The sequence below is a fragment of the Mastacembelus armatus genome, chromosome 18, assembly GCF_900324485.2.
Source record: "Mastacembelus armatus chromosome 18, fMasArm1.2, whole genome shotgun sequence".
Lineage (NCBI taxonomy): Eukaryota > Metazoa > Chordata > Actinopteri > Synbranchiformes > Mastacembelidae > Mastacembelus > Mastacembelus armatus.
This window is the reverse complement of record NC_046650.1, coordinates 6,038,741-6,063,155: the sequence shown is the minus strand read 5'-3', so window position 1 is coordinate 6,063,155 and position 24,415 is coordinate 6,038,741. Positions and strand designations below refer to the sequence as shown.

At 39.6% G+C, this 24,415-nt stretch overlaps 1 protein-coding gene across 2 annotated transcripts in view; it reads right to left on the bottom strand.

The window, feature by feature from the left end:
- The window catches only part of dnah2 (dynein, axonemal, heavy chain 2), a 52,663-nt gene extending 31,204 nt beyond the window's left edge, over nucleotides 1–21,459 (bottom strand). Inside the window, exons 1-39 of one of the 2 annotated variants that reach the window (XM_026296067.2) lie at nucleotides 21,399–21,459; nucleotides 20,223–20,302; nucleotides 19,906–20,070; nucleotides 19,573–19,801; nucleotides 18,601–18,711; nucleotides 18,080–18,318; nucleotides 17,721–17,912; nucleotides 17,059–17,216; nucleotides 16,533–16,620; nucleotides 15,952–16,157; nucleotides 15,537–15,666; nucleotides 14,983–15,165; nucleotides 14,632–14,846; nucleotides 14,198–14,344; nucleotides 13,780–13,936; nucleotides 13,248–13,357; nucleotides 12,905–13,034; nucleotides 12,504–12,692; nucleotides 11,073–11,217; nucleotides 10,722–10,914; nucleotides 10,109–10,309; nucleotides 9,379–9,535; nucleotides 8,940–9,114; nucleotides 8,648–8,811; nucleotides 8,147–8,308; nucleotides 7,626–7,729; nucleotides 7,040–7,196; nucleotides 6,370–6,452; nucleotides 5,221–5,401; nucleotides 4,778–4,916; nucleotides 4,145–4,362; nucleotides 3,649–3,741; nucleotides 3,403–3,528; nucleotides 2,917–3,012; nucleotides 2,405–2,593; nucleotides 2,059–2,156; nucleotides 1,588–1,777; nucleotides 1,092–1,272; nucleotides 781–908 (exon numbers count right to left, since the gene is read on the bottom strand). In XM_026296067.2, the coding sequence (XP_026151852.1) occupies nucleotides 781–908; nucleotides 1,092–1,272; nucleotides 1,588–1,777; nucleotides 2,059–2,156; nucleotides 2,405–2,593; nucleotides 2,917–3,012; nucleotides 3,403–3,528; nucleotides 3,649–3,741; nucleotides 4,145–4,362; nucleotides 4,778–4,916; nucleotides 5,221–5,401; nucleotides 6,370–6,452; nucleotides 7,040–7,196; nucleotides 7,626–7,729; nucleotides 8,147–8,308; nucleotides 8,648–8,811; nucleotides 8,940–9,114; nucleotides 9,379–9,535; nucleotides 10,109–10,309; nucleotides 10,722–10,914; nucleotides 11,073–11,217; nucleotides 12,504–12,692; nucleotides 12,905–13,034; nucleotides 13,248–13,357; nucleotides 13,780–13,936; nucleotides 14,198–14,344; nucleotides 14,632–14,846; nucleotides 14,983–15,165; nucleotides 15,537–15,666; nucleotides 15,952–16,157; nucleotides 16,533–16,620; nucleotides 17,059–17,216; nucleotides 17,721–17,912; nucleotides 18,080–18,318; nucleotides 18,601–18,711; nucleotides 19,573–19,801; nucleotides 19,906–20,070; nucleotides 20,223–20,255 (5,862 nt within the window). In that variant the 5' untranslated portion in view covers nucleotides 20,256–20,302; nucleotides 21,399–21,459. Of the gene's footprint in view, nucleotides 1–780; nucleotides 909–1,091; nucleotides 1,273–1,587; nucleotides 1,778–2,058; nucleotides 2,157–2,404; nucleotides 2,594–2,916; nucleotides 3,013–3,402; nucleotides 3,529–3,648; nucleotides 3,742–4,144; nucleotides 4,363–4,777; nucleotides 4,917–5,220; nucleotides 5,402–6,369; nucleotides 6,453–7,039; nucleotides 7,197–7,625; nucleotides 7,730–8,146; nucleotides 8,309–8,647; nucleotides 8,812–8,939; nucleotides 9,115–9,378; nucleotides 9,536–10,108; nucleotides 10,310–10,721; nucleotides 10,915–11,072; nucleotides 11,218–12,503; nucleotides 12,693–12,904; nucleotides 13,035–13,247; nucleotides 13,358–13,779; nucleotides 13,937–14,197; nucleotides 14,345–14,631; nucleotides 14,847–14,982; nucleotides 15,166–15,536; nucleotides 15,667–15,951; nucleotides 16,158–16,532; nucleotides 16,621–17,058; nucleotides 17,217–17,720; nucleotides 17,913–18,079; nucleotides 18,319–18,600; nucleotides 18,712–19,572; nucleotides 19,802–19,905; nucleotides 20,071–20,222; nucleotides 20,303–21,398 lie in introns of those variants that run through there. The other variant, XM_026296076.1, reaches the window with a different exon arrangement.
- Nucleotides 21,460–24,415: the final 2,956 nt, after the last annotated feature.

Genomic DNA, 24,415 nt, shown 5'->3' with positions numbered 1-24,415 from the left:
CAATACTGCTCCTGTTCCTCCTTGCAAAAATGAGCCTATACCAGTCCTACAGCTGGGATGTTGCCCTCCTACACCCCTGTCCAGCTCTCCTGGTGTAATGGCCGTTCTGGTATCTCCTCCATGCTCGGGACACTGTGCTTAGACTGCGACAGCACGTAAAGATCTGCCATCTTGGAGTAACTACAGTAATGGACAATCTGTGCAACCTGACGGGGCTGTAGTTACTGTCTCATTGTACCAGTAGGGACAAGGACTTGAAGAAAACAATAAATCTGAGAAGAATCAGGCATGAAGGATAAAGAAGGAAATTTTCATCTGTGGCCACTTCATGAAAATGCATTCCCTTTTGTCTAGCTTTTACCTCTCCATAGCACATGTTGTCACTTTCTTTTGCTCTGAAGCATGAAACTGATTCACAGTCAGTTTTGCTTCCTAAATGGACAGATTGATATCCCAGATGTTTAAATGACTTGGTGTTAGACTGTGATGACTAAGGGTGTACTCACAGTAGGTTGTGTCTGGGCATGTTTGACCCCCAAAGTTCAGTTCGTTTGAGTCAAATGTGCCTAGTTTGAGTGCATCACATGCAACACACAGTAGTGGGGTGTGAAATACAGGCATGCAAATCATACATCAAATGGCACAGCCTAGTAGCTGGCACTGTATACAGAAGAACTAGCAGTACAAGTCTAACACTAAGACACAGACTAGCTTTACTTGGACAGTTTTTCCTTTTTTCCAAGCACACTATTAGGATAACACATCCTTGAGTGAAAGTACCTTGCAGTTGTCGAAACCCTCTGCAAACAGTATGATCTCAGCAATTAAAGTCGAGTCTGGCACCACCATAGAGATGGGTCTGAACATAGACTTGAGGTTGTCTGGAAGCTCAGTGCGACCAGCATAACCTAAAGAAAAAGACAAGGCAATGGAGAGAAAGCATTTTTATTACATACACTGCAAATTTTGATGACAGATAACACATCAAAACAATGCAACCCACTTCTCCTCTGTCTATTTATATACCCAATATGATGTTCACCAGCACCTGGGAATGTAAAATGTAGTGTTACATATTTGTGTTAACCTACCAGGATTCATGGTGATAAAGATGCCACATGAGCTGACTAGACGGATGTGCTGTCCTTCAAAATGGAACTTGGTCTGTTGAGCTGAGAGTGCAGACAGGATGGACAGGATCTGCTGTGCCACTACAGACAAGACCTCAATGTTGATACGGTTAAACTCATCGAAGCACCCCCATGCTCCTGTCTGTTCAGGAAGGACACAATGAAATACATCCAAATTTGAAAGTGAAATTAACACACAGACTTAATGACAAGCCTTAAAATTGCAGATAGTCAACACACACAAATAAAGGTGAGCAACATCCTAATTACTGACCCTGAATAAAGGTTTTAGTTTACAATGTATTTATCTTGACTTGACTTGCATAACAATTTTACAGACTGTTAGTAACTAGGTAAAAACAGCTATCCTTAACATACACTCATCCTGTTGACATAATTAATATCATTTTAATTGTAATCATTATCATCACTGCCATCACATTCCCCTTCTCCCTACCTGTGCAAGACCAGAGTACATGTGTCCCATGGATTTGTAGTCTAGTCCTTCAGAGCAGTTGACTACAATGACATACATGCCAAGGGCTTTGCCTAAGTCTTTTACTGTCTCTGTCTTCCCAGTACCAGCTGGACCTTTAGGAGAGCCCCCCCGGTGAAGGTGGAGTGCTGTGGTCAGGGTCATGTAACACCTGGACAGAATCAAACATTATCACACTGTTCTATCCCACTACATGATGGAAAATATGACAAAAGTAACAGTGATTTAAAATCAACAACAAACAAATTAAAATAAATTTATACTACAGAAATACACTACACCTGCATATAAATGTATATATTTTCTATATTTCACATTTGCCCTAATCACTTTGAGAATCTAAAAAATATATCCTTACATTACTTGCAAATTAAAGGATATGTGACAGATTAATTGATGTGTTGAACTGATTACTGAATGATTGAGCGTGACCTGTCAGTAAGCGGAGTGATGACCAGTCGTCCAGAGTTGCCCAAGTACTCGTAGCCATAGTTAAAATGCGTGTTAGTCTGTCTGATTACACAGTCATCCTGTTGGGATAGCAAAGCATGAAATGGACAAGTTTAGCAGCTTGGTTCAGATCACATGCAGCCATTAAATAAGTCAACAAACTACACAATTATTGGAACCTGTAAGATGCAAAGTCAAATAAAAAGGTTGTTGTTAGTTACAAGACACAGACTGGTCTTTCCCTCCTTGGTCCAGCCTTGTGCTGGTTTGTCAGAACTAAAATACTGTCTTCTATCTGTGGTTCTTACTAACTTCTCTTGGGGCTTACCTTTTCCCAGTAGAGTCGCAGCTGGCAGAGCCAATCAAAGGCATTGACGTCATGGCAGCCCGCCTTGGCCAGCCTGTGGATAACATCCCGAGCATGGACCTCCACTGTGACCAGCGCTACAAGCTTCAGACGTAGGACTTCGGTCAGGGTACCACGGATTCTCTCGGAATAGCTCCGAAGTATGGAAGCCTAAGAAGAAAATGATAGTAACATCTCTAGAGTTTATCAGAAGCCTGTAAATTCATACTATCACTCTGCTGGTGCTAAACAGCATAGTTGCATTGATTTTACCATAAGAAAGTAAATATTTAAAGTGAATTTGTACAAGATGGCACAAGAAAAACACTTTCAATGTTTAAAATCATACTGGGTACAGATCAGCCAGCTTGCTGTTAAGAGACATACTCATGCATTAACAAATCATCACAGTGATTTCACTCAAAAAAACCCCTAAAGTTATAGTCCAACACTTCTTGTAAAGGTTAGGTCGCAGTCATTAAAGTCATTAAAACCTGTTCCTTCTTCATGGACTTAAGGGAAAACTTGCTGGCACTAAGACATTTAGTGACATCTGCAGTCCACTGGATCTGACTGCTTGTGATCAGCATCTAAAACAGAAAGAATACACATATGTACATTAAACGAAATACTTTAGTTTAAACAATGTGATGTTATTTTAACGCTAATTAACTAACATTACAGTACTACAGTTTCAAGTTTATTTTCTATTAACTTTAGAAGCAAGAAAATTCCAAATTGAATGTTAGGTAGGTTTGTATACCCCAAAGCAAGACATTAATGCATTAATGTGAAAAGCACATGAGCCTATATGGAGACAAAGACCACAAAAAACAGTTGCTATTACAAAATATGTATTACACATAATTCAGAGACAGTAAATCAAGAGCATGTTGCATCAGTGTCAGTCAATCCGAATGTGAGATGGCTGCAAATGCAAGTTAGGGAATTAGAGAGGGAAAAGCCTAAGACAACGGTACCTGTCCTGGCCAGTCTTTGACCCATTGGTCTCTGTGTCCTCTCATCTTCCTCAGAGCTACAAGGCATTCTTTCAGACAGTTCTTCAGTGTGATGTGCATGGTCTTCTCGACATCACACAGCCAACACTAGTAAATGAACAAAAATCTTTCTTGTATTCATCATCACCAATGGCTTTATTCACAGTTATCATCATAACACCTTTATAATCACAATCTGATAATAATCATAATCATCGGCTGCTGTACCTCCACAGGTCTGTCTAGTTGTACAGAGTCGTGGAATTTGATATACTCTCCATCAGCAGAGGACATCCCGATGGCCTCTGACTTGCTGCCCAACTATAGAAGACACGTATACATGACATCTTTCTGTACCTGTATATACTGGTCCATTCACATCTGCATCCATATAATCTGAAAATACCTTTTTAATCAGGGAACTTGACACAAATGTGTTGACTAATAATTGTACGATTAATTATTAAGTATGACAGATTTAAAACAAAAACAAAAAAGAAGCAGCTGTCACTTAGTTCAGAGTTTCTGCAGCAGAGACATGCTAGAGTCATTGTTATACCAGTGCATAGCACACCTTATGGTGCTATTCCTGGTATAACACGTAGGTTACAGTGAAACTACAATGACAGAATCAGATCAAATATGTCCGACAGAAACCTAACTGTGCACAAATAAAATATTCCCTGCTTTTGCTTGATGTTTTTGTGCTATCTAATTTCCCTACCTTTTCAATGCGCAGGCTCTTAATGTTGTCAAAACACTTCTTCAGATGGGGTTGCACGGCTTCTGGATTCTGGGACTGCCCTAGGATCTCCAGCACATCATCACTGGACAGGAAGTAGAATCTTGGGAATTTCTGCCTCTTGGTCTCCATGTAAATGTCTAAAGCTTTCTGTATATCCTCCAGTTTAGCATTCATCTCTGACAGCTTCTCTAACAAGCCTGAAAGACAGAGAGAGGCTGACTGTAGCCTTCACTAAATCCTGCATATTGTATTTATTCACATTATTACAAAAATAAATGTTTTTCTGACTATGTTTAATCTCTGCCATTCAAGTGTTCACTCATCTGCAAGCTTAACTGCTAATTAAGACTGTATCATATCATCATCAGAATGTATGTTCTCACAATTAAGGCCATAATTCTGTGTAACCACAGATGCAGACACTTTGCACACATGCGTGGTCTACAATGTGCCCACCAGTGGAAGAGTAGAGGCCCCTTGTTTCTTGGCAGTAGACTTGGCCTTTTTTAATGTATTAATGTTTATTGGTATTGAGCTCCTGATGCCTGTGACTCCATGTACACTTTTGATAACAGCATTTTTGTTAAAGGAATGTGAAACGTGTTTTCATACCAGGATGGCGCGTTCCCTTTAAGGCATTGTTATCCTCATAAAGTCTGGACATGGTGATTTTCCAACCAGAACTAATGTCTGAAAAGATTTTGCACTCCTGAGGCAGCTGCTCCCTGATGTCCTTTCCTTGGAAAATGTTCTGAAGGGATTAAAACAAAGAAAAATAGAAAGTGACAGAATGTACAACAATGGAAAGAGATTAACTGTACAAAAGAGTATAACTATAAAGTGCTGTAAAGAAATAAACAAATGAGCAAAAATCATCAGTAGGACTATATGTTTTACAATAACAAAAAGCAAAAATGTAATCAGAAGAGGGCCCAATACTGTGTGCTACATATGATCCATGAATAAAATATCATGTCTACAAAAAAAAAGCACCATTAACAAATGACCACAAAAGATAATCAGTGTGTTCTTCATCAGAAGTGTATTTCTTGTACCTCCAGGTATATCCACCGACGCTGCACAATGAGGATCATCTCAATGACTTCCAGCACCTGGGACAGCTGACATTCCCAGCAGTCCACCTCCCGATCAAATGCTTTGACAAACCGAGAAGCTTTCATTGTGGACAGAATAACCTGGTTATCGTCCAGGGCCTGAAAAACCTCCTCTGTGCCCCTGGGACCGAGATTGTAAGAGAATTAAAAAGGATTACTGATGATAACACAATAGAAAAAGTCAGGAAAGTATAATGTAAAATTATCTGCATATTAATGTAGTTTAATGCCATTGGAGTTTTACATTAAAACCCATCATCGTTGGGATTATTATGCCCACTTTTTGTTAATAGGGACATACGTTTACATTTTTGAGTGACATTCCTGCGAAGCATTTACAATATATCGTAATGGGGTGATTGCCATCTGAAGGTTTCCAGCAAGCCCAGGTTAGTAAGCATAAACTGATTTTGGACTAAAGTTAAAAATCATCGAAAAAACGTTGCACACGTAGTTTGAGTTTGTGGTATCTTTGGATTGTACTGCCTAGTATTAGTGACCTTAGAAAAAAAAAACTCAAACTTGATGAGATGCTGATTTGCAGGGTCTTTTTTTTTACTCAGCTTTATCTATTTATAGGTCACATTCTCACCAAAAAAAAAAAAAGAGAAAAAAAACATCTTGTGTGCCCACAAGCTCATAATTCACTGAATACATTTTGTTTGACTACTTTTTCATTTTAGGTAAATTTCTCAAAAGAATGTATTGGTACAAGTCACTCACTTCATTCAGTTCTGATCACTGACTACAAGCAAAAACACTCACTCCTAGTTCTGCCTTCTTCAATAAGGCTGTTCACATACAGTTCATTCTTGCATCAGCATTATGTGCTGTCCACTATAGTGTCATGCTACTAGTATGTTACATTCACCAATATACAGTACAAACAAAGCTAAGGTCAACAGAGCTGGATGGTAGTAGTGAGCTATACTAACCTGTGGGATCTAATGATGCAGGCAAATGAGACACAATAAAGGCATAAATCTATGAAAATAGAGTAAGTTTGAGAAATTTCTGCCTGGATTACAATCATGACTTTGAAGTCAGGAACCTTCCACCCAGCCCTGTTTTGAAGGCTCACTTTCTCACCTCAACCGGTAGTGGCCTTCATTTTTGTAAGGTTCTATGTCCAGGGATATTTCCTCCCATGTCTTAGTAATGTTCTCCAGGCCCTGAGGTATCAAACAGAAAGTGTAATGTTAAGAGTCAGAAGACATCACTGAGAAGTTACAAAATGAGGAGGAAATATTTCTGTTATTTTCCTTTCACACATAAAGAATCTTACCTTTGAGTTTTAAATTCTACTGGAAATTAACTACATTTTAACTATCTGTAATTAAAAAAAAAACAAAAAACATGGCTAGACACCACGAAGGAGTTCAGGGCAGGACTGATGCCGACGCAGACTGAGAGGCACACACAGCTGCTCCATGAGTTGGCAGTGCAGTCAAAGAAGATTAATCAAAGCAGGCCTGAAGGCAGGCTGGAAAGGAGTCACTGTCACACTTCAAACTTTGCTTACTAATTTCCTTGGTGTGTCTGTGAAAATTTACAGTCATCCAGGTCGTAATATACCTACTATACTGAACACGCTTCTCGAAAGAGAAGCTAAACATTTGGAAGAACCTTAGGCAGGTCCAGTTGCCACCTATAGCAGTATTGGAAATTTCCTTGGTGAATATGTGGTTAGAGTAAACAGCAAGAGAAGATAGAGAAAAGCCCACTGAGCACGAGTCTAGATTAGAGTAAGAGGCAGGACCTGTTCTATGCAGAGTTCCTTGCTGGCAGCTCCAGAGATATCACTGATTTTGTCAGTGAACTTGTCAAGGCCCAGAGATATCATCTTCTCCAGGGTGAATTCAGCACTTGTATGGTCAAAAGAGCACTGGAGGTCTTCACAGATCTGCTTCCAGTGTCTGAAAGAAAATTGGCATTGAAGGTATGATTGGTTTTCCACCTTCGAGGTAACTATCTGCAAAAGGGGATTTAAAACGGGAAAACTGGACATGGCAGATGCATCACTGTGCTCCAAGCCCTCAACCAAATGGGTTGACATAACTCACAGCTAGCACTGAGAGGAGCGTGATGGGGGTGAACTAACACTTTCTGGTTGGACTCACCATTCCATAGCACTTAGCAACATCCTGAATAATCATCCCTGTTGTAAAATGGTAAAACACTGCTTTGCACAACAGAGTATGCAGATCGTTCATCCCATCTAGTATCATTCGTTTAATGATTTTAAGGAATTTATTACAGTGTAACTGTTAAAAGACAACAAATCCAAGATATACTGAAGCTGAGGTGTATGACAAATAAATAGATCATTTTGTTTTGGTCAGTACCTGTCCCTCATAGCTGGGTTCCTCATGTCAGCAATGAGGGGGATAATCCTCTTGAACTGGGCAATCTTGTTCTTAGAAAAATCTACTATGTCCCACTCCTTTTCCTGTAAATCACAAAGAGATCAGATCCCCGCTATGGTGTAATTTAAATGTGAGCACTGCTGGGGGTTTATTTTAGGACATATCTGATATTTATACCAAGATTTGTTCATCTTGAGGGAAGCCCACCGATTTTCTTGTCACTATAAATGGATTTTGGGTTGGGTTTGTTGGTCTTAAGAAAAAAGTCCTCTACCAAGTTCCCAAAGAAACTGCAAACTTTATAGATATTATAAACAGCTCCATTCTGTGTTCTTTTTAGAGACCATTACTAAAGTAGCTTCCACATCATACAGCAGTAAATAAATGTATTTTTGGCATTTATATGCAAATTATTTGGATGAAACAAAACTGAAACTTACACTGACAGTGTGGTATAACTAACCTGCCACTGTGATATAGTACCAGGAAGTCAGACTGACCTTTAGTTCTCTCTGGAGTTTGTGGAGTTTTTTGAACATGTCCTGTGCCGTGCTTTCCATGTGCTCTGTTTGCAGTGTAGCAAACTGACCAGCCTTCCACTTGTTCCAGTTGAAATTCCATTCCTGTGTGATCTCCCATACCTGCTGCAGGTGGTCTATGTCCTGTACAACACGTACCGACAAGAACATGCACAAGGGGAAGCTCAATCATTAAATGCACATTATGTGACTGTTACAAAGCTAGCATTTGCAAAAAACTATTCCTTGAACATCTGGGGTGTCAGAGTAGCCTGGGTCCTTTATCACATGCCAATTTCAGACCACTGTATACAACTATATTTGTAAAACATCCCCCCAAAAACACTTAAAAGCTGCTTGCCTCATTTTCACATACTAAACCACATGCTAAACAACAGCCTTGTATGTGTTAACTGTTCCTTCTGTCACAATCAGCCTAAAACAACAGTCTGTGAGGACTGTGAGCCCAGTGCTGTGTCAGACCTTCTCCAGTGCCCGGATGCTTTTGGAAAGAGGCTGTTCTATTTTGAAAAAGCCCAGCCCGTGAATGATGTTGCTCTCTTCCTGTTTTAGGACCTTCAGTTGGGAGCGATGGCCTGCTATTTGCTTTAATGCCAACTCAGTGCTCAGTGTGCTGTCAAAGGGACCTGCATATGCATATATGTAGAGAGATAAGCATACACAAAAAGACATAGAAAAACACACACATTTACATTCACTGGTGATGAAATAATTGTTGATAACTGATATGAATGTGTGACAAAGTGTGTGTGACCTGTGTTGCTGAACTCCTGTAGAGTGGTCTGGATCTTCTTCTTGAACTCCTCAGAGGAAAGAATGAAGCTGTTCTTAAACTTCTCCTTGTGCTTCTGCATCATGATGTCACTGTCAATCAACACCTGCTGGAACCACACCCATTCCCCATTCAGCATCTCACGCATATTCTGCACCTGAGGGCAAACCAAGTGGAAGGATAACAATAATGGTGAGAGGAACTGTGTATTTCATTTAAGTGTAGGTATACAGTACAGTACCCCTGTAGTACCTACAGTTGGGCTTCTAGTGTCTCTAGACATAATAGAAGGCACCTTCATTCACTAACTAAAATGTTTGAGAGGAAAAACTTGAAACATCACAGGAGTGCACAATACAGGCCTATCTTGTGTTCAGGGTTTATGTGTATGTATCTGTTTATTACGGAGTGGGCTACTTACAGCCTGTTCCACTGGGACCTCATATTTGTCCAGGATAGCAAACTGTTCGTGGATGAGAAGAATCTGAGCTTCTGTCTTGGTCAAATTGCCTTGGAGTGTCTCCAAGAGCTTCAGGCTGTCACCAAGCTCAGCCAGAGTCTGGGGGGGTTGTCTCAACCTAAACCAAGTCACATGATCATTAGCACAAATGTTTACATTCTCCATCATGGTAACACTTACTCTGCTTTATTATCAGCTTGTCAATCATCTGTAAAGGACTTGCATGAATTTGTACAAAAAGTGATATACAAAAGTTGGTGGATCTACTTTTCATGTTCATAGTTATCTTAGTGACTTAGTGAGTAAATCAGTTTGCCATTTCTAATCAGCAGATAGGTTAAAGTAATAATTTATGTTTTTCAACTAAATTCACCATGTTAGTATTTTTTTTTTTTAATTCACAGTGTGGGATGAATAGCTCACTCTTTTGAGCCACAGCACGTCTCTCTCTCTTTCTCACACTCACAAACACACACACATAAAGTAAATTAGTATTGTAAGTGTTTCATAACTTCTGTTTATGTAACAAATGTATGCCAGATGACTGAAATATGAAACCAGCAACACTGTACTGCAACATCCTTTGTTCAAGTCCACCCTTTGTCACAGGTCTCTTTCCTCACTGACTGCCTTCTCTATTGTTTTTTAATAAACACATGAAAATACAAGTCTTTATACTGTGACTCTGCACCTGTTGGCGTTGTCTTGCAGGAAGGCATGGAGTTCATTTAGACGAGTGCTGGACATGTGCCTAAGCAGCTCAGTGAACTTAGTCTGCCACTCGCTGCAATGTTGCACCAAAGAGGACTTGAGAGGAGAACAGTCAAGCATGAGAAAGCGGATGTTTGATACCGTCTCTTCCTGCTGAATACTGCTGGCCTTTTCCGTGTACCTGGGGGGGGGGGGGGGCCACAAGAGAACAGACATGAAACAGAAGAGGAAGATAAATGCATCTGCATGATTGGTTATGGTTAAAAAAAAAAAACAAAACAAAACAAAAAAACTTAAAAATGTCCCATTAAAAATTCATCAAACTTGGGGAATTAAAATAAATAAAAACAAACACAGTTAAAACACAGGGGTCTGTGAAAGCCATGTAAAACAGAATCAGGTGCTTGGGACTACAGTTGTCACAAGGTAACAATTTTCTTGAGATGACAAGATTATTTATCCTGCTTCATTAGTGAAGAGCAGCTATAGGCAGCACCGACTCATGCCAGTTATCATGTACTTTAAGAATGTTAGAAGTTTCACAGAAAGAACTGAAGAATGGTCTTTAGAACTTAGTATTTATTGCACAGTACCTGTGTATATCCGCATCAAAAGTAGAGACTGGTGGGTTTAGTCTTTCGTAGCGTTGTATAAAGGACTCCTTGTTAGTTTCCCAGATGCCCCTGTATTTGTCCCAGGTCTTCAGATAGGCCTGCAGGTGGCTGGCATTGGCTGTCATTCCTGTATCAATCTCAGCTTGAATCTTCCTTATCTCTTTGTCTTGTTCTTAAGGATCAAAGACGATCCGGGTACAAGAGTAGAGAGACAAAAGAATGAATATGGTCACATGCTTAGTAATCATTGTTCATAATCTATTAATTTGCAAGGTTTTTAACTACTACTGCTAATAAGAGGAAAGAGCATGTTTTAAAAAACGTTCTAACCTATGTTGATGTGTATGGGATTCCTTTGTGACTGCTGGCAACCAAGAATTTCGGGCAGTCGTTTAAATTCTGAGATCGTGTTGATGAGCTGAGGCATAATGTTTACTATCTGGGCTAGTTTTCCAAGTGTTGGGGAGAACTCGACCTGTCAAACCAACGAGAGACACACACACACGCGTGCACACACACGCAAATAATTAAAAAACAAGGCACAGAGCTTTATCCAAGATGGATATCTAACTACCAGCTAATAGATTGTAAACTGAACTGAGCTGCAGTCAGGACAATTTTAGATACCTATGTGTGAATTTGTTTGGACAAGTGTGCACCAAAGCAAAAGCCGCACCATAACCATGCAGCATATAATAAACAAATATAACAACCCCTAAAATAAAGTCCCAGATTTGTCTTGTTGGCAAGACAATGCACAGGAAGCTAAGGTATATGTACCTGCGTGTGTGTACAATTGAGCTGTCAAGGTCACAGGTTGTTGTGTTCTATTGATTGGCTGATATGTTTTGAGAAGGTGGGTCTTATCTATATCACATATTACGATGTCTATCTTTACATATATATTGACATTTACATAGATATTTATATGTTATCTATATCACAGGCTGAGTGGTTAACACTGTTGCCTCACAGCAAGAAGGTTCCTGGTTTGAAACCCATCAGGGGCCTTTCTGTGTGGAGTCTGCATGTTCTCCCTGTGCTTGTGTGGGTTTTCTCCAGGTACTCTGGTTTCCTCCCACAGTCCAAAAACATGTATGTCAGGTTGATTGGTGACTCTAAATTGCCCATAGGAGTGAGTGTGAGTGTGTGAGGTTGTGTATCTCTATGTGGCCCTGTGATGGACTGGTGACCTGTCCAGGGTGTACCCCTGCCTTTCACCCAAAGAGAACTGGGATGGGCTCCAGCAGACCCCCGTGACCCTGGTTAAGGAATAAGCAGGTATAGAAAATGGATGGATGGGTGGATCTATATCACATATTAGATGTTAATATTAATTGTGTGGCTTGGCAACAAACCAGTGTAGCATGAGGTCTGACTCTCACTACACTATTCCAGTGAGGCTACAGTAAACTATGAGAGATGAGTCAAACAGGTAAGACTTGCCGTTGTTTGGTGTCAGCAACATAAAGTAAGTGATGTACCTTGTGGCCTGTTAGTAACTGATACAGCTGGAAGGCTTACTGTGTTTTTACTGTGTGTTTGATCAGGACATTTAGATATAGCAACTATCAGAGGATACCAGGATGGATGACTGTATTTGTACCTGAGTGGGAAGACAATTAATTTTATGTGTCTTGCAACATATGCTACTTCTCACATTACAAGTTTGCGTCGCGTGCAGGTCAATGTACATCACACTTTACGTCCACACATAACGTAAAAAATGTATTAAATGACCAAACTGGGGGCCACTGGTACCTTTGATTTGTTCTGGTGCGTTGCCTGGTGCAGTGTTACAAGGACTTTGAACAAGGGATTAGGTGATGTTTTTTGATCTCCATTGATGGCCCTGGATAGCATCTTCATGGAGCACTTGATGTTGCTCCTAAGAGCTTCCTCTATGAAGCAGTCCACCTTCTCTGTGTATGTCACCCAGTGCTCCTGGACCTTAAGGAGCATGATTAAATGTACACATATCAGCAGTGTAAATGTGTTATGACATTAAAGAGACAAAAGGCTTAGTAGATCTGGTTAGAACAGTTACAAGAGAATAATCTTATTTTCTATCATCTTCTCCGAAAGTAATTCTAAAGCAGTGCAGTTTTCTAAAATAACAGTTTTCCTCTGATAAACGAATCGGAGAAAAACAGAGCACAGACCTCGGTCCCATCAAAAGATAAGGTGTCGTAGATATGCTTCATAATATCAATGATATCCTGGTATGCTGAGCGTAGTATTTGGAGCTGGCTTTGCTGGTAAGCCTTCTGGTCATCCTCAAAATCCAGGTTCCTCAAAAAACCAGGAGAAACACGCAAGATGTAAATACTAATGTCCCAATTAAATGTGCAGTACCAATCAAAAGTTTGGACATGCTTTTGCATTTAATTCAATAGTAAAGTGTGTCCAAACATTTGACTGGCACTGTATGTAATTTGCATAAAGAGACCAAGATGTAATAAATGTTCTTCAAAAGAAGAAATTATGCCTCCCCCATGACATTACCTGTACACAGTCTTTCCATCCAATTTGACCAGACATGTATCCCTGATTTGGCAACAGAGTTTGGAGATGGAAATATTGGATACTTTGTAACTGTCAACAATCAACTGGACCTGGAGAGTAATAACGAGAAAAGAGGAATGGAGCTGCACAGTGGCCAGTTTAGTCTGATCTTTTCTTTTACTTGTTTAAGATTATAATATTGAGAAATTTTACTTATACCTTTTTTTTTTTTTTTTAGGAAAGTTAATCATATCTTACTGTATCTTATCTTAGTTATTTCGTTTCTGTTATTTGTTTCTGGAACATGTGCCTTAATAAACTGAGATCTGTCAAAATATTCTAACAAAAAATGAAAAGGGTTTTTCCAGCCAGTCGGGGGAGCCACTCTGCATTCACACATTTTCTAACCTATAGACCACTCTTTTGCCTCTCTGAATCACGTAAGACACAGAAAAAAATACTACTACACATACATGAACAATACAACTATACCAGTATCCATTTGAGTAAGCAGTGAACTGTGTGTTAAAACCTTGTTAATGTGCAGGAGACAGTCACGGATGAAGACATTGGAAGCTCCTTTAGGAAACCACAGGAGCTTGGTCAGCCCTGGCTGAATCTTCTTATCAATGAAACGAATTTGCTCCCGAAACAAACCTACCTCATCGGCAGACAGCATTCCAATGATTCTAACACACAAACACACACATTTTGCAGAATAACATAAAAGGTTTACGAATTTGAATGTGCAGCACAAATAAACAACAGCAATCACTGGAAAATAAAGACTCCTGGAAAAGTACCAAAAGGACCAATATAACAACAGGACCTGGATAACAAAAAGCATTGTTCAGTGTTGCAGGCATTTTTGTCCTCTTCTGTGTGTGCATGATTTCATTCATTTCAAGAGTGCGAATGCAAAAATGCCTGTCAGTGAGTGTGTGTCAGACCTATTATAATCTCTGACCAGCACGAGTGCTCTCTCTCTCAGGCCTATGAGGTCTTCCCTGCTTTGGTAGACGTTGGACACACTCTGGGGGATCTCAAACTTCAGTCGATCCCAGTAGTAGATCTCAGAGAACAGGTTCAACAGGTTGCTGAAAAATGAAACACAGAAAGCAAAATACAAAATAAATAATGATGTATATGTCTTACACCTATATGTGTGCACATCTACACACGCAAACATGTTTCTTTGTTGTGTTGCTATTATTGTCTATGTTCCACCTGAATATACGGTGACAGCAAATCTCTGTATCCAACTGATGTTAAATCTATTCCATCCTGTGTGCCCATGAATACACAGCTCACACAAAGTACAGTGTGGGCTAGTGTGTCACAAATATACACTGTGTTGTCTGTAAGCTGAGTTTGGGTAACCCACTTGTCAAAGTTGATGTTCAGCTTGCTGGTCTTGTCCTTGCAGCGCACCATGAGTGGCTGCTCCAGTGCCTTGAGATAATGGCCATCCAGGCTCTGGCTCCACATGTTGTAAGTGCTCCTCACCATCTCATCTAAAACCTGGACCACCTGGCCATAGGTGGCAAATACCTGCTTGCGACTGTGCGACTCAACCATGAAGTGGGCCTTCTGAAGCACCTGGAAGAGAAGGACAAAAGACAGAAGAGGAACATGTGAAGGAAAAAGGTCTTTACTTTTCACAGGAGTAGTATACTGTAAATGGTGTGTGCCAAAATTAAAAGGATTAGATTAGTGTGCAATCTACTGGATTCACCTCCATGGGTCTGTCTAAGCGATGTCTCAGTCCTCTTGCCCAGTGGGCCTGGCCTGCCATCTGGGGCATATGGTCTAGATAAGACCTTGTACTTTGGTTCAGCATCTTGCGGACAATTTTGAGCTCCCTGTCAAATATGTTGTACACTTGCTCCATTTTCTCTTCTGTGGTGTGTTTAATGGCCTGGGATGAAGAAAAATAGATGACAGAACATGAGTACATCAATTGTAAAAGGGTAACAGAATAAAAGAAGATGGGTAAAACGTTAATATTGAGTGACAATGAAAACAGAGAATGAGTGTTTCAGAATGAGCCCTATCCTGGAAAAATCTGGGCATTCTGGAATTGCTCTCAATGCAACACAGCGAGGGTACATTATACAGTAAGCCTAAAATGTTTAAGCTCGCAGTAATGTTAATGTGACAGAAGGGGTCACTGTCTGAAATTAGGGGAGGAAAAATGCCTTTGGTGTGGGATGGCCACAGCAAACTGCAGTCTCCAGCCATGCAACAATGAACCTAAAAGTTTAATTGAGTCGTGTGTTTGACAGATACCTCTCGAGTAGACACTGGCCTTAAACTGTACAGAAGCCGAACTCCTTCTTCTACTGTGTTCACTAGCTTAAACACTGAATTTATCAGGTTTTGCATCATCATTTCCTGATCCTTTATCAATGTTTGAAACCTATGTACATACATAGAAAACACACATGAGAACATATCCACACAGCTGACAAATGCCAGCACTGCTCTTTGTTGTGTTTTAGTTGACAAAAAAAATCTTTCAAATCAGACATTGTAGTTTTAAACTCTGCAACTGCTCCATGTTTCTTGGCATTTGTGTACTGTACCTTTGAGTACTAAGACAGAAACTATAAGTCAACTTGACATGCAGCTGCATTACTTTAATTAATATTTCATATGGTTTTATTTAATCTTAGTTTGAATGTGTTGAGACGGAAAGACTAACTTGTTAAATTCATTGCACCATGTGGTGCTCTTTACATCAAGGATGTCCTTGCCCACAGAACGCAGGTTCTCTAGTCCTTGATGAAAGTTTCCCTCTATCTTCAGGAGCGAGAGGGTCAGCTCTGGTCCCTGACAACCAGTGAAGACTGGCAAATCTCTCTGCTGACCATCCTCCCAACGGGCAAATTGATATTGGCAGTCACATACCTGAGAGAAGGCAACAATAAATAATCTAAAAATATGTGTTACTAGATTATGCATTATACATGAGAAAGATTCAAAAAAACACTTGACATGACAATACAATAGATGTTGTAGTGGAGGCATTCAATAAAGAAATAGTGACTGTAGAGTGCAGTATCAGTGCAGTATTGTGTGTGTAATACAGAAGGTTTAGGCACAGCAGGTTGACATATTACAGCAATAAAAACATGATTTAAAGGCAGCATCTACTTAAACTTCATAACAGGGAACTCTGACTCTTCCTGACATTAATTCCATTAGAATATATTCAGTCACAATATGCCATAGTGTGTCTGTGCATGTGTTAGTGTCTGAATGTGAGAGTGAGGAAAATTTCACCTCCAGTAGGTCTCTGAACCTCTGAATAAAAGCATCAACCACCACAAAAAAATGGGTTTTGTCTAGGTCCCAGAGTGTTGAAGAATACCTGATAACATTTGGGTAAAAGGAGAGATGGAGTAAAGAGTCAAAAATAAAGAGGCTGTTACACTGACAGCAAATTAATAATGATATTTCTGATCTCTAAAGTTGTTTAAGATTGATTTGGTTGCTGTTTAAAGGTTAAAAAACAATCTTTAGTTAAATATACTACATGTCTGGAATAAACCTCTAGAAGATCTAGGGCAGTGGTTCCCAACCTGAAACACTGCCCTGCTTTAGTGTTCCTTGAGGAACCACTTAGCTAGGGTCATCTCTGATTTAAATTAGGAGAAACTACAACTGAAACTAGGACTTTCTATTGTCATTGCTCTTTAAGACACTATAATTTGGCAAATTAAAATGAACATATATAAGACTGTTGAAGTCCCTATGGGTACCAAGATAATAGTGTGCTGAGTCCCTACACAAGTGAGATTTCTCTTACTTGCAGTGAAGCCGCGAGGCGTGCAGATAAATATCCTTCCAGGACAGGCAGCACTGGATGCAGTCTGTGAGGTTTTTCTTGCTGGATAATACATGGCCCTCAAAGACCCTGTCCAGAGAGAAGCTTCGGCAGCACAGGTGGATGACCTCATTAGTAATCTGCAACACAGGTGGAAAAGAAACACAGTTTCAGACACATGCACATTAACATTTTTTGTATGCTCATTTGAGGTACAATACATCACTTAAAAGAAAAAACGTAACTATATTTAAATTTTAGTGAGTCTGCAAATTAATTAGCTTCCTAATTCATTTTGCAACATTTTACTTGGTATTAACAGCCCGGTTTAAAGTACTTGTTCTGCAAACATAGGTGACATTATGCTAAATGATGATATTAAAGATATTGTTGTTCTCCAGTGCTCAACGTTGCACTTGTGTGGGTTAAAGGTGCAGCTAAGCCCCAAGTGCTACACAGGTTTGAAGAAACCGCAGGTGCAGAGAGCACTACTGCAGGATCGCTTATGCCATCAGCTCACAGTAGCCACATGTAGGTAAGTTTGTGTACTGTAATATCAAATTGTGTGTGCTTATTTGGGAGAGTGAATAAACTGCTTTGAGTACCCTACTCCCTATTACTCTGAGGTTTTACAAGGCAGATACCTTGAGAAAGAGTCCAGAAATCTGGTCATTAGTGTTGTAGTGAGGGGAGTTGACCCAAATGATGCGAACGAGACTGACAATGTGTCGCAATTTAGGAGCAACTTCGCTCGGCTTGAGCCGGGCCAGCTCTTCGCAGGGCTCCTTCAGTATAGACAGGTAGGCCAAGTTCGACTGAGCCTGCAAAGAGCAGTCCTGAGGAAAACACACACACAGACATAAGGGAAATATGACATTAATAGTATGAACATTTTTGGTGACCTGGAACTACATCATATTACAACAATACTCAGTATTGTTCCTTAACCTAAAAGATTAACTGTGTTATGTCTTTGTTAGATTAGACTTGCGACTTCCTGTACCTGTACATTATTGGCCATTTTGCAGAAGCGCTGTACATAGACAGACTTGGAGAGCTCCAGGATGTGCTGGATGTGCTTCACCCCTGGCTTTTCCAGCTGCTTGCTTATATCCAGCAGCTTGGCTGAGTGACTCTTCCAGAAGGCTAGCTCCTGCAGTGGACCACAGCTGGCATTCGTGCCCGTTATTTCTTGGGCGTTCAGCACCTGCTTGATTTGATCTGTCCAATGGATGACAATACCTACAACAGGAAGAACAAATGAGTGTGAGAAAAGGGAAATAGATGTAGAGAGACTTAATGATGAAAGGTAAAACAAAATGTCAGAATGAGAAAACACAAGGTAGGAGTAAAGAAAGAAGAGAAATGGCTATAATGATAACTAAGGAAATGAGCACAGAGAAAATTAAAGCCATACAAAAAATACAAAAAAATAATGAACAAGATGGAGTGAGACAAAGTCCACAAAGACAGGAGAAAGCCTCCACCACCCAAAACAGTACATAAAGAGCTTCTCTGTCTTACTTTCCATTCGCTGGACCAGATTGTTGTCCTTGTTGGCCTCCTCAAGGCTATATTGTAGGCCTTCCATTGGGATGTACAAAACAGTTTTGCCCACCTTCTTATATACATCATCTGTTCAAAAATCGGACAGAATATTATATATATATTTGACTGCAGCACATGTGTATACAGCTTAAAATTCAGATTTCAGCATGTTATGATGGCCATCCTGTGCACACTGCACTAATTCAAACAAAATGTGACACATAAACAGTACTTAACCATCCTGGCAATAGGGGCAACCTATAAGTCAACACCTATAAGAATACCGTTGCCTTTAATTTACATACATTCTGCTACACTAAATATAACTGGAGTCATAGAGGAACTTCACTGTTACTGAATCAAATCTTCTAAATATAGCAGAGATGTTGGAGCCTGGAAATTTACCTAATCTTTGAAAGACCATTGTTTCATGAAGTTTGACTTTTAATGTATTGTAAAATGTCAGGACCACAGAGTCTCCCTTTTGTGGAAGTAGAGTTTTTGGAAGAGCCTAAATTAAAAGCCTTCTTTTGCTTTCATTTAGGGATATGTATGCAAATTAAATATGCTTATATCCAAACTGGAAAACTCAAAGTGAGACTGAACCATCACTGATCATTGCAGATCAAGTATACAAAATATAAATTGCAGAAATGTGTTATTTTTGAGTTTGAACAAACATACAGTGGCTGATCATGCCCTGATACACATCATGTTCTTCTTGCAGTAGTATAAAGTGACAAATACAAGCATTTTTATTATGTGAGACAGAGATGGACATAATAAAGTCACAGACACCATAATTTCAGGTTGCTCTTCATGACTTACTGTATCTCTAATGAGTCAATGTCAAACCACATTTAACACAAAATGTTTTCAGGAGGAAATTTAGAGTTTTTTTTTCTTTTTACTGTCAACTTTGTCTATTGTTTCCTCTGAGGTTCCCACCTGTGAAACTGGCAAGGTAGCAGTGCAGGTTGCTGGTATAGTTGTCCTTGATGTGCTTGTCCCTAAAGGTGCTGAGGGCAATTGCTGGGGCATGCAAACAGGTCATTTCATTAAGCAGTCTCCGGGCAGGGTCGCCCCGTACTGTGCCAAACAGTACGGCAGAATCAAATGTCTCTTCCGTGATTACGGCTCCCGACTTGCGGATAAAATAGCATAGCTGCTCTCCCACCTGTCCCAATAAAAGAAATGTTGAGGTGCAGTTGTGAAAAGAGATAGAAAATACAAATAATAATAATATGTATATATATATTTATAGTGGAAATAATGTTAGACCATTAAAGGCATGGAGAACTCCACATGCAGCCTCATGTAGGTGTCCATGTAGACAGCCATGGTTGTGATAGATGTGTCCACAATAAATTGATCCAAAGCCTTGACATTCTCCTCTGACCACGACTCTTCTGTTACACCAGAAATAGCCACACAACGGAGAAACAACTTCCATTGGATGGAGAGATAAAAGAAGGGCCAGGAGGCAAAGGGGAGAGGGATAGAGTGAAGGGTGGTTATTTATTGGATAATGTCCTGCACACTGAGCAGTGATAAAGAAAGCATAAATTATCCTATCACAATCAATGACCCCACTGTACCGGATGAATGGTCTTGGCGTATTCCTCTTCCATTTCTTCCCAAGCCTCCACTCAGGAGCTTTCTTCTTCCTCTGTGGTTACTGAAGTATATAAACACCAAGACAAACATATGATACACTGACAGGTATAATGTAAGTGATATAACGTTAACTCCTCTTGTTTGTTGGCTAAAATATAACGATAGAGACAATAATTAGCTTTCAGATGTTTAACTGCTAAAGACAGTTAAATAGCTGTTACACTGTTTTATTAAAGTAATCCTTAGAAAAAGGAAATGTAGTCTAAATTAGTTTGTATTTCCTTTCACCTTTAGTTGAGAGAAACGAAACTTGTCCAAATTCTTAATACATGATCGTTGTGATCATTCAGAGTAATTCATAACAGTATCCAAAACTAGGCTTCCATTTATTTTGTTATTAAAAGTCGATTAACTGCTAGTTATATAAACAATTGTTGTTGACAGTGTGATGAGTTTATTGCAGGTTTGTTTACATTTCCTGTCGACCTCGACTTTACTGTAGCTGTCTAACGTGCAGGCTATTTGATTGAGCATATTCTACTGAAAGAAAGATTAGATTACAGAGTGTTTGAATCTTGCTTCCAAACAGTAACCTAACTATTTCAGTGCATTGGTTAACATGAAATTAGACACGTAAAATAGGCTACAGCCTGACATAACGCTGACAATGGCTAGAATAATATTACTTACGACAAAAAGATAAACAAACTAAAAGACACATTAGAAAACAACTTGGGAAAAAAACTATATTTGATACGATGACTAAAGAATCCAAGTGTTACTGTTTTTTCGTTAGCTTAGCTAAAATTCAAGCTCAACAACGCAGGTCCACCTTCACTCTCAGTGGATCCAACTCCTGTCGGGGATAAACTACTTTGGCACGACAAGGTTTAAAGTGTTTTCTGGGTGTTGCAGACTATCTTTAACAATAAACATGTAGCTAACCAACGTTAACTAACGTAACTTTTAGCAGTTAGCTCTGTTGCTTACCTGCCAGGTTATAAGCGCAACCATTACGTCTCTACGAGTTGACAAAGGCATTAAGTGTCATTCTAACTTTTACAAAAACACTAACAAACCTTTACGGGCAGGTCAAAGTTACAACTGGGAGCCATTCTTTGCAATAATTAACTACTTCAATTTTATTTTATACGTACCTTCATTAGTCTTTCGTCAAACTGTGGCTGAGTGTTCTCCATATAACGTTTGGTTGCCTAGGTAACCCCGGAGTTAAGGGAGGGGCCTGATGCGTGCTCGCTCAAAAGCACAGGAACGAGCACGAGTGAAACTGATCACGGCTGGAAAAGTTTGCACCTAATGCCAGTCATAAAAATGGGTAAAGCCTTTTTAATAATGCATCCTTTAGGAGTCTGGAGGTTTCAACAAATTGCTTTTTAGTGTACCAGCAAGTCATAACATTTTTTTTATTGTTGTTTTAATGAGAAACTAAGGTTATTGCCACATACTTGCTTTTTTAAACAAATGTTTTTTTTTTTCTTTTAATTGTCTGTTATATAGTTCATGACATATTTCAAACATTAAACTAGGGACAGAAATGGTCCTTCACCACAAAAGCCATTGGCGCCTGTTTATCCTCCCAGCAGGTAAAGGCCTATCATTACCTGCATTTAAAGATTTATACTACAGGTAGAGAAAGGTCTTTTAATTTGTCAGAATTGCCCTCTTCAGTGCACTGGGTGCAGATGTTTTCAAGCTTACACATCGGAGACCTATGTCATTGAAATGTTTGCTGTAAATATTTTAAGAAGCACAGAATCCCCATGTGTTGCTGACCTTCTCCAGGCTCAAGCAGAACACAGCTGGTTGATGAATAGTGCTTGCAATTACAGGGACAATAAATAAATAAAAACACCAACTACCAGCAGAAATAGATTTAAATCTTTTGTTGGGGCTTTTAAAAAATAAGAGCAAGTTAGGCCACTGATTTACATGTAAAATAAACAAAATAAATAACATGATAATAAGCTTTAATAATATTTTGAACTCATGCAATGCTGATAATAAAAATCTTGGATTAAATCAGTTTTAACTTACCACCCTGCAGACATCTTTCTGCCATCCTGCAGTCTAAACCGTGGCAAACAATAGCGGTCTGGGCTGCCATCCAGTGGCATAATGCCTGAAGTGCTACAAGGACACAACTGGAAAGACGTACGAAGAAAAAAAAAACTGAAATTATTGTACATTTCAGTAAGGAAATGCTATCACACAACACAATTATGTCTTTCTGCCAGCTATTCAACATATTATAAAGCAGAATTAAAGTAAAACCTTTAATATTTAGAAGGTATACATTAGCAACCGGTCTACCCCCAAGGGTGCCCCAGGGTGACCACTAACAAACTACCGATTGGTTTAAGAGCAGATGTACATACACGTCTCTATGGAAAATCTAGTGGTTTGCTGTATCAAAAAGTGTGTAATTCTTAATCATGGAAATTATTACCTCAGAAAATGATAATGCCCAAGCACTGGTGAGGTGAAAACCAAAATGCAACAACCATAAGCTGAATATAATTTCCAACAAAATGGTAAACATGCTAATTGGTATAATGACACAACACTATTCTAAAACATGTTAACCACAAAACACACAGTATTGTACTGGAACAAAGTACTTGCTTATTATGTATTGAAGTTAATTACAATTAAAATATTTCCTCCTGACATTCATATTTATTTTAGATTAAGCATTTATCCACAAAAAAATCTCCCAAGTTGTTTTTGGTACAACCAGAAGAAGCTAATTTGAATTTAGATTCAGACAGTTGCTATGGCTGCACCCCTCTACCTCCCACCCAACCTGAGACAACCAGTGACACTCTCAGAGCTGGGTCTGATAAAGAGGCTCTTAAACCCTGAGGAAGTCTGTGTTCAGTCTTTCAGGGGGACAATCCTTCAGCCTGAATACAACCTTGAACTCAGGCCCCCTCCTCCGGTTCCCCTCTCTCATTACTGGACCATTCTTCCTCCCGGCTCACTTTCTCCAGGGTTCTTCTCAGTTTTTCTCTCCCTCCCTTTCAGGAGTTTAGGCTGAGTCCTTTCCAGTGGGGAAATCCAGGCCTTCTCTCTCACAACACTGACCAACTCCAAACGTCTTGTCTGTGAAGCTTCTTTAGAATTCATTTGTTGGAATAGGTTCGTTTCTCCCCCAGTCACCCCATCTCTGTTCTCTTTCTCAGCTTGGGACAAATGCATATTAGCATGAAAACATCCTTTACATCACCTTCATTAACTACATTGTTTGCACGTGTCCCGGTATGATGTGTGTTTGTTATGATGTGAAAGTTTCTTTATCAAAGTCATTTTCAGCAAATTAAAATAGTTGCGTGTGGTTCAGATACTGCATTTACAATTACCAGTAACACAGTCCTGTTGACAGCAATGAATTTCCTGCCCGGTAAGCAAACTGGTTCTCTGGTCAAACATTCCTGCCATGCAGTGAAACAACTGTGGTTTGAATAGAACAGAGGTATACAGGTACAGTATGCTAATCTGCACAACCTGGACATAATAATCTTAGTAATCCATGAACATACTACAAGCTAATACATGGATACATGTGTGGAGTAGAGGGATCAAAGCACCCATGCATAAATTACAGACAATCTGTTGCATTTAACATCATATAAACACAAATACAGTGTATGTTTATATTATGAAGCATTATGAAAAGAAAAAAAAAAAAACAACAAAATGGCCGGAGACAGAGATGCATGCAGGCCAAAATTAAAGCCATGAGTCTGTGAGCTCAGAACTAATGACAGGCTGCCATGCCAAGGAGGGCGGAGAACAGAGGGATGCAGGGATGGAGGGATAAATAAGGAGGACAAGGAGTCTGTGAGGGGCTATTGTTGCTGCTTGGACCAGATGAGGCCACAGTTAAACAGCATTACTTAGTAAAATAGAAATAGATGAAGGGATAGATGAGAATCACAAAAAGAAAAAAATGTAAAAAGAGAAAGTGAGAAACAGAGTTTGACGTTGTTTACAAATGGTCAGGCTAATAGAGAAGCTCAGCTGGAGGCAGCAGCCCTAATAGCTGTCCAATACTCCTACAAAAGGAAACAGAAACACTGACAGATGCACATACAGCACAGCAGTAATAAGCCATTGGCCTGAGCACAATGAGCTCAGGGTCTCTTTAGGAAAG